General features: G+C 35.1%; 1 protein-coding gene across 2 annotated transcripts; it reads left to right on the top strand.

Moving 5' to 3' along the window:
- The first annotated feature begins 2,229 nt into the window (after positions 1-2,229).
- LOC113695263 (uncharacterized) lies at positions 2,230-6,478 on the top strand. 2 transcript variants are annotated; one of them, XM_072055901.1, is made up of 5 exons: positions 2,230-2,288; positions 2,441-2,512; positions 4,084-4,641; positions 4,847-5,972; positions 6,063-6,478. In XM_072055901.1, the coding sequence occupies exons 1-4, from the start codon at positions 2,265-2,267 to the stop codon at positions 5,867-5,869; spliced, it is 1,677 nt and encodes a 558-aa protein (XP_071912002.1). In that variant the 5' UTR covers positions 2,230-2,264; the 3' UTR covers positions 5,870-5,972; positions 6,063-6,478. The 2 variants fall into 2 exon arrangements, with proteins under 2 accessions (XP_071912002.1, XP_071912001.1); XM_072055900.1 differs by having other exon boundaries at positions 4,847-5,986.
- Positions 6,479-8,906: the final 2,428 nt, after the last annotated feature.

Here is an 8,906-nt window from a genome sequence, read left to right as displayed (position 1 = left end):
TTGCTAATAGGACAAAATTAACAGGTTATATATATGTTTAGGTATAAATCGTCACAAAAAGAAGCTTAATTGCAAAGTGGCATAAAACCATAGAAAGAATCAAAATCCAAGGACCAAGAAGATAAAAGTTTTTGATACATTTTGGTTAGTGGGATTTTATGGCGACATTAATTTTTGTCGTAGAAAAGTATGTTAAATAAGGAAACTAAATTTTGAAAAAAATCAAAGACGATAAATACGTAAGAATTTCATGATCACCTGATTAATGTTTAAGGCCTGATTAGTTGAATTAAGTTTAAGGACTCTAAATTCTTTGGAAGGAACAAATCAAATTGTAATACTCCCTCCGCCCCATAATATTTTTCATGTTTAATCCGTGCATTTTATGTACAGCAGTAAAAGTAAATGTGATTTATTGCTTCTTTCCAACTTTGCCTGCATCAAGACAAAGTCACTGAAATGGCATATTCTGTGTTTTGCCTTGTCTGAGAAGGAAAGTATAACATATTAACAATCATTTATCGTCCATATGGATGATTGGATTTAACATTGATCGTGAAATACACCTAATACAACTTTTATAGTTCATATTTCGATATGCAATGGACACACTTTATCTAATACTTGATTTTAAGATTTTGAAAATTCATATACACAATAAAGAATTAATAATAACCAGGGATGCAGCTTGGAAATGAAATAATAGCCTTTTGCTAAAATTTGATAAGATGATAATATAATTGTAAAATTGATTAAAAAGGAAAATATCACGCTTTCAATAAAAATGAAAAGAGTGTTGTTTGGAAGAACACTTCCTATTAATCCTTCATGGGCTTATTAGTTTTTAAACTATTGAGTGTCAGGATCAATATTGGGCTTCCCCATGTTTTCAACCTAAAAGATCACCATCTTACGGCCTACCAGTTGGGACCTTAGTAATTCACCACTCCAGCACTGCAACCTTGCTGAAGCTACATGAAATAAGACAGTAGGAAAATGAACAAACAAAAACCTTTAATTCACTTGCTTTTTTTCGAAAACTCTAACCAAATCCAAAGCTACACAAACAAATTAGTACAGTAGTAAATTTTCTTCTAGGGATAAGACTAGAAACCTCTTCTAAGGTTTCTCATAATATTATTTAGCGCTTTTGAGATTTTAAGAACAACACTTACCTTCTCTTGTAATTACAAAATGATTATATTAATATTCACTGGATACATAATTCATATATCAAATAAATGAAACTCAAAAAAATTAAAGAAAAGGAAACGAAATCCGCTTTCTTTTCTTTCCCCTTTCTTCAACATGTTCTCCTACTCATTTCATTTTGGATGACTATGTGATTTTTTATTTGTAAATTTAGTAAATTAAATTTTATTTACCTTTTATTTTTATGATTATGATAGAGTAGGGTATGATTTCTTTTTTTATTTTGAATAAATTTTTATAATGATTTAGTACAATTTAAAGGTTTATATTACGAATTGAGAAGAAGTTGAGAATAAAAATGTGGTTCATAAGAAATCAATTTCGAGCAAATAGAGTTAAATCGGTACTAGTGTATTTCTTTACAAATATCTTTTTAGTTTTCCTAATTTATATTTTTATGGACTATAACTTTATGATGTGGTGGTACTGTTAGAAATTCTTTTTTTGGTTATGATTTTTCTTGGAGTAAACAAAGTAGTTTAGGAGTGCTTTTATTTAGTAAAATAAGCAAAAGGGTAGTTTAGAGATTTTAAAAATTTTGTTACACAAAGAACAAAAGTAAGGGAGGTAAGTGATATTTTTAAAACCTTAGGAGTATTAAATGATAGTGAGAGAAATCTCAGGAGAGATTTCTGATATTATCCCTTTATTTTAAGATTCAAAGTTTCCTTCCACCAAAAGATCAATTGAAAAGAAAAGAATACAATATTGACTAAATCTTGGATCCCATTAAAACTATTTTCTGTATCAACCGAAGCAAGAACCAAATTTTGAAAAAAAAAAAAAAAAAGAGGCAACTTTTGACTAAAAACAATCAAAAAATTGGGTTGATGTCATTTTTGGTAATTTAATAACATATCCTTAGTAATTCTTTTACCTTCAATACCCAAAAAAAAAATAACAAAAAAACAATTTGGAAAACCAAATAAGCTCTGAAACCATATAGCTCTACGTAAATAACCAAAACTGACCAAAAAGCCAAAAAAAAAAATATAAAGATATAAAAAAGCCATAAGCCAAAGAGACACAGCATTTGAACCCCTGAAGCTGCAATGGTTTCGCCTCTCCTCCGTTTGGTAAGACTCCTTCCCTCGCTTCAACACACACACACAGTTACTTGCATGTTGTCCTTGTAATTATATGCTTTGACATCTCTAACAATTCAATCCCAGGAAGGACTTTGTATTGTAAGACTGTTTTCTTGCTAACAGAACTGGCACTTTGGCAGAGCTTTAGTCCGAGTTTTGGAAGTGGGTGGAGCTCCAAACTTAATGAGAGACCAAAAGCTTGTATTCTGCAAGTGGGTTTTCTTTTTCTCTCTCAGAATTGTCTGTTTCTGTTTGAAATTGTGCACAACTCTTTATTCTACTTATGTTCTGCATCAACAAGAAACTCTTATGAGAAATGGTCTTGTGAAGTCTGATTATATCTGCTTTTTTAACTCTGTTTGCATAGGAATATGATGGAATTCAATGATTTTGTTGCAATGTGAAATCGTGATTTTCATAAATAACGTAATTTAAGGTGGACACTGGAGTGGAAATTGCTTGATGTGTTGTGATGTTTTGGTGACTTATTATGAATATGTAATTCTGTGTTTTGATAATGTTGAATGAATGGTGGTGACCCTAATGGAGTGTTGTTAGACAGCAGAAGATTTGTTCTCCATAAACTTTAGTAGATAATGTAATTTTACATATTGGAATCTGGAAATAATTTCAGTAGTAGCAGCCACGACCACAGTCCGAGACATTGGATTAAAATCAATTGATTTTTGTCTTTGGATAGTACGGTCGTGTGCTATGTGAGTAATATGGGTTCTTCGGTTTTATAGGATAACATGAACTTGCTCCGATTTTTGGGATGAAATAAATGTTGGCTGGTTTGATGCATTCAAGATGGCTTGTATATTTGTCCAAGTTTGTTGCTAGCTTAGGAGCTTTTGAGTGTTGATAGTGTCCAGTTGATGTCATGTAATAGTTATTTTTGGGTTTTTATCTTCCCACCAAAAAAAAAGGCCAGTATCTTAGCTTCTATTAACCCAATTCTGAGTGTGGCTTAAATTTTTGCATTAAGGGAGAACATTTAGCAGATGAAACATCAACTGCATTTCTCTTCTTAGTGTGTCAATATGCCTCAGAACACCAAGAAAACTGTTCCAGAATGGATTTGTAGGATTCCACTTGAAACCATTCTATGTTACAAAAGTTAATTGCTTGATGCAAAAGATGCACTTCAGTGAATATATGTAGTTTATTTAACTGGCAAACTGGATTTTAGTGGGTTATTAAGCATCAATTTAAAGCATGGAAGTTAGATCTCTGTTGGTGGATGTTTGAGTTAATCATTCAATGGGCAATATGCTAGCCCTTCCCTGTTGAAGCATAAAATTTCTAATTGTTGGTTGTCTCTGCTTTGAATGTTGTCATTACTAGCAAGTTTCACATTTTATATGAGACCTAGATAAGAAGAAGTCAATTTAATTCTTCTCTAGGCTTAGTTCAACTACTTGATATTTTACTGTTACCATTTCTCTCTAATGCCAACCAAATTGACGATTTCAGACGGTTTACGTTTGTCAGAAGTTCCTTATATGAACCTGTTTACCTGTAGAGATACATAATAACTATACACATCTGTCTAAGTTTAGTAATTGTGCGTGTAAATCCTCTTCATCTTAGGATAACTCCACTTTAGTGTTGCATGTATTAATTGCTGGAAACTTTACCATGAGGAAGCAGCTGGGAATCTTGTATACTGTCAAGGCCAATTTTCAAGTCTAAGCTAGATATTTATATTCTGCTCAATCATTTAATAGAGATGAATATCTACAAGTTGCGAGTTTCTGATTTTTTCTAAAATCTTTTACAGGATGAGTATCACATGGCTTTGGGAAGAAAGGAAGACACGAAGAGGCAGGGAGAAATGAAAGGGTCTGTCTCAATGCATAATATTCCAACTAATGTTTCTGAAATAATTCAAGACTACAGGCTTCCACCCTTGGTTGGTGCTTTAAAAGCCTCAGCTGCCGAAAATGCTGCTAGTTTTCACTTTCCGGGACATAATAGAGGGCAAGCAGCACCATCATCGTTCAGCGAGCTCATTGGTAAACAACCATATCTTCATGATTTACCTGAGCTCCCAGAGCTTGACAACCTCTTTACTCCAGAAGGACCCATTTTAGAAGCACAAAAACAAGCAGCTGAACTTTTTGGAGCATCAGAGACATGGTTCCTTGTTGGGGGTAGTACATGTGGAATCCATGCAGCTATTATGGCCACTTGTTCACCTGGAGACAATATCATTCTTCCACGTAACTGTCATATTTCAGCCATATCTGGGATGATATTGTCCGGTGTACAGCCAAAGTACATCTTGCCTGATTATGATGCCGATTGGGATATTCCTGGTGGCATCACTCCATCACAGGCAAGTTTGGTGTAAAATGTTCAGTTGGTGATTCTAGTGCCATTTTGTCCTGTCAAAGTGCCATTCTTGTGTCTAGGAACAATATCTTAAACATGAGAAGTTTTTTAGTGCTATAATCTGATTAATGCACTTTCAAGTGGCGGTATGTAATGGTGCTTTATCTGGCAAGTAAACATTTTAGAACTCAAGATATTTGTTGTTGCAGGTGGAAAAAGCAATAGAGGAACTGGAAATGAAAGGTCAAAGAGCCGGTGCAGTTCTTATAGTATCTCCTACTTACCATGGCATTTGCAGCAATGTGGCTGAAATATCTAAGCTATGCCATTCTCACGGGATCCCTCTGATTGTTGATGAGGCTCATGGTGCACACTTCGGATTTCATGAGCTATTGCCCGACTCAGCTCTCTGTCAAGGCGCCGATCTTGTGGTACAGTCTACTCACAAAGTTTTGTGCTCTCTGACACAGTCGTCAATGTTACACAGGTCAGGAGATCTTATTGACAGCGATAGAATATGCAGATGCCTTCAAATGCTTCAAAGTAGTAGCCCTAGTTATCTTCTTTTAGCATCATTGGATGCTGCTAGGGCTCAAGTTAGTGAAAATAAAGACATTATTTTCCACAACGCTATTGAGTTAGCCATGGAAGCAAGAAGTAGAATGAGTAAAATTCGCAACGTCTCAGTCCTTGACATTGCTAGCTTTCCTCACTTTCCTGCTATGGATCCGTTGAGAGTCACAATTGGCACAAAACAGCTTGGTCTCTCTGGTTTTGAGGCTGATGATATTTTAAGCAAGGATTTTGGGGTTGTTTCTGAACTTGTTGGGACACGATCTATCACTCTAGCATTTAACCTAGGGACTCAAAGAGAACATGTCTTGAGGTTTATATCAGGACTGAAGCACCTATCTGCAATATCAGCAGCTTCTAATTGCACAAAATACAGTGAGAATCCTGACCATGTCATGCCCTTTAATGATTTCAGCATGAGATTAAGCCCAAGAGAGGCTTTCTTTGCTCAAAAAACAAAAGTTGGCATAAAAGATAGCATTGGCCAAATATGCGGTGAACTAATATGTCCTTATCCGCCAGGGATACCATTACTTATTCCTGGTGAAGTGATCTCCGGAGGAGCATTGGCTTATATGCTGCAGGTCAGAGACAAAGGTGTTGTCATCAGTGGAGCTTCTGATCATCTTCTTTGTTCCCTTCTAGTGTGCAATGTCTAGGTGATAGAAATGGCATATGTGCATGAAAATTATGGGCAATTCCAAGATCGTTGTTCTGCCACAAACTCTACTGGAGCAAAAAATCTTGACCTCCAGGAGCAAAGTGGGTTGTTACATGTAATGCGCCAAGTCTATTTCTTTTTCTGTACTTTCTATGCATGTTGTCGTTGCTAAATTGACTAGTTGGATGCAGGTAAGATGATGCTACGGTAGCAGCACATTGACCAGAGACCAAGAGAAGTGATACCGTGGCAATGGCAGTTGCTGATAGATGCATTATCTCAGTCGTCTGATATTCTAAGCATGATGGTTCTCTCCATCATCCCATTGGGGAGTTAAGGTGAGGAGATTGGGTGGGCAGGCGCCTAGCTTCCTAATAATTCTGTGAAGCTTCCAGCACTCTCAATTTCTCAAACTGACTCAAAGTGGAAAAGGTCCGCATATGGGATTCTGTTATATAAGCTCCCCATTGTACTCATTCTGAATTTTATGATGATCACTGTGCTGGGTGAATGTCTTCTCTTTACTAGTCTCACTCTATAATTGTTATTTCTGCGGCCATAGAGTAATATGGTTTGTCCAGGTTATCTACCTATTCACTTCTGCGCTTGTCATTCTCCTTCATTATGTCTTTCTGACTGATCTAGTTTCCCCTAGTTAGGCACACATTCATGCACGCACACACACTCCATATGCAACTAAGGGTGCATTTGATAAAATTAAAATCTGAAAACTGAAAATTGAAATCTGAAATCTGAAGTTTGAATTCATTAAGTCATTGAATTGTTAAGTACTAAATCTAATACATTTGAGTGTGTATCATATTAAGTGATAAGTGAATAGTTCATCACTTATTTTTTAGAGCAAATTTTGGTTAAAAAATTCAGTGTCACTTAATTAATTTAAATATTCAATTTTTAATTATCAAACACATCTGAACCTGTTAAGATTTGAACTTATTAAATTTAAGTATTGAATTGAATTATTAAACAAAGCCTAAGGCTGGTTGCAATGTATGCATAAAACAATGATGTAGATGTTCTAGGCATGTAAGTAAACTCTTGCTTTTCAGCAATAGTCAAACTTAGTGTAGCATGCTTGTCGGACAAGAGGCTTGAAAGTAGGATAGTTGAGGAGCACTGATGAGCTCATGGATGGCACATGTTGGGGGACCAAACTTGTAACCAAGTTCCACTTTCTGCGAGTAGCAATTAACGCAATAAATGTGAGGAGTTGCTATTAGCCTGCCCACTTCCCAATGGATACCGGGCAGGACGGTCATCAGGTGGATCGTTCCTGAGCTGTTCATGATCAAAATTTGACCAAAAAAAAAATGTACGGTTCACAAGCTGTTCATTTTTTGTACTTCATTTTTAATAATGTGTGGGGTTCACAAAAATTTATGCTAAAATTACACATTATGCAAACAAAATCACGCTGTGTGCAAATAAAGTTGCACGCTGTGCAAAATAAACATAATTGCCAGAAAACCATTCTTGCCCCTGGTCCACTTCCCAATCTTTTGCTGCTTCCATACACCTCCCACTCCGCTCGAGGAGTGCAAACAGGTCAAATTGAGTTGAGTTTTAGTCTAATCGAATCGAATCTCAATTTAATTTTATAAAACTCGAACTTGAATTCGAGCTCGACTCGAATTTAAAAAAATAAAAAAATAATTATTTAAATTTTAAAAAAGTGAATAAAATAATAATTTTTCTTAAAAAAAATAAAATATTAGAAATATATATGTAATTTTATTATTAAAATAAAAAATAATATATATATATATATAAAATCGAGCCGACTCGTGAGCTAACGAATTGAATATCTTTAAACTCAAGTTCGAATTCGAGTTCGTTATATATATATATATATATATATATATATATATATATATATATATATATATATTATTGAGCCGGCTCGCGAACTAACGAGTTGAATATCTTTGAGTCCAAGTTCAAGCTCGAGTTCAACTTGATCGGCTCGAACTCGACTCGAGTTTGATATTGACTAAGTTTAAGTCGAATTCTGATTCAAGTTGCTCACGAGTGGCACGATTCGTTTGCAACCCTAGTACGCTGCAATACTTTCGATGCTATTGTTCAGAGATATATCTCATTTGTCAATTGTTTTTTATATTCATCAATTTTGGTGCTATGCTGCAATTAAAAGATCATTTGGTTCTGCAGTTCCCATTTGTTCTAACCTCTCATAAGTTAGCATTGCGACATAAATGAAGCTAGCTCTAGTTGACGGCCAAAGTTTCACGAAGAGATCCATGCTCCTAAATAGGTTACCAACTTAAATGAAAGGAAACATCATAAGAGCGATACATAAATAAGCTTGTAATGGTGGCTAAAACTCTAGAACTTCAATACTTGGCTCAAAGTTTGTCAAATTCACTGAGCTTGGAGTACTTATTTCTTTAATTATACATAGTGATTGACTAATAACTCTTACCAACATGGAGAAACCAGTGAGCTCATATGTCTACCAGTTCAACTGATGCTTGAAAAGTTTTCACATCAATCAGCCTGTAGCGTTAGTCAAGCTTATGCTGCAATCAACTTTGAGTGCTTGGAGTTTTTCCTTGGCTCATGCTGGATTAGGTTACATACACAGCCTCAAACTTGATTGCTTCCCCAGACAACAAACAACTATAAAAGCAAGCCACCAAAATCTAAGCAACTTGTTTGAATTATAAATTATTTGAGATATTTTTACTGTAACACTTTTTGTGATGTGATGTATGTGAGATAAAAAGGTAATTGAAAAGATAAAAAGGTGTGTTGAAAATTGTAATGATGATATAAGCAAATAAATTTTGACAAATAATTTACAATCCAAACAGTGCTTGACGAGAGATAATTTTTCTTTCCAGCAAATACTCCATCCATATGCACACATTTAATAATAAAGAACCAAACCCCCCCCCCCCCTCCCCCCAACAAACAAAGGTTTTCATCCATCACAAAGCGTCGTAGGCTCTTCACCCTTATGTTACATCCTGGATTAGAAAGTCTCAATAGCTTCT

This window comes from Coffea arabica, chromosome 6e (assembly GCF_036785885.1).
Source record: "Coffea arabica cultivar ET-39 chromosome 6e, Coffea Arabica ET-39 HiFi, whole genome shotgun sequence".
NCBI classification, from domain to species: domain Eukaryota; kingdom Viridiplantae; phylum Streptophyta; class Magnoliopsida; order Gentianales; family Rubiaceae; genus Coffea; species Coffea arabica.
The sequence above is the reverse complement of the archived record's forward strand: the minus strand, read 5'-3'. Positions and strand labels throughout refer to the sequence as shown.

Excerpts from the sequence above, each read along its gene's own strand:
- LOC113695263 (XM_072055901.1), top strand. The coding sequence starts at position 2,265 with ATGGTTTCGCCTCTCCTCCGTTTG. Across the intron at positions 2,289-2,440 it reads TTTCGCCTCTCCTCCGTTTG|AGCTTTAGTCCGAGTTTTGG; the intron begins GTAAGACTCCTT and ends GCACTTTGGCAG. Across the intron at positions 4,642-4,846 it reads GTGGCATCACTCCATCACAG|GTGGAAAAAGCAATAGAGGA; the intron begins GCAAGTTTGGTG and ends TTGTTGTTGCAG.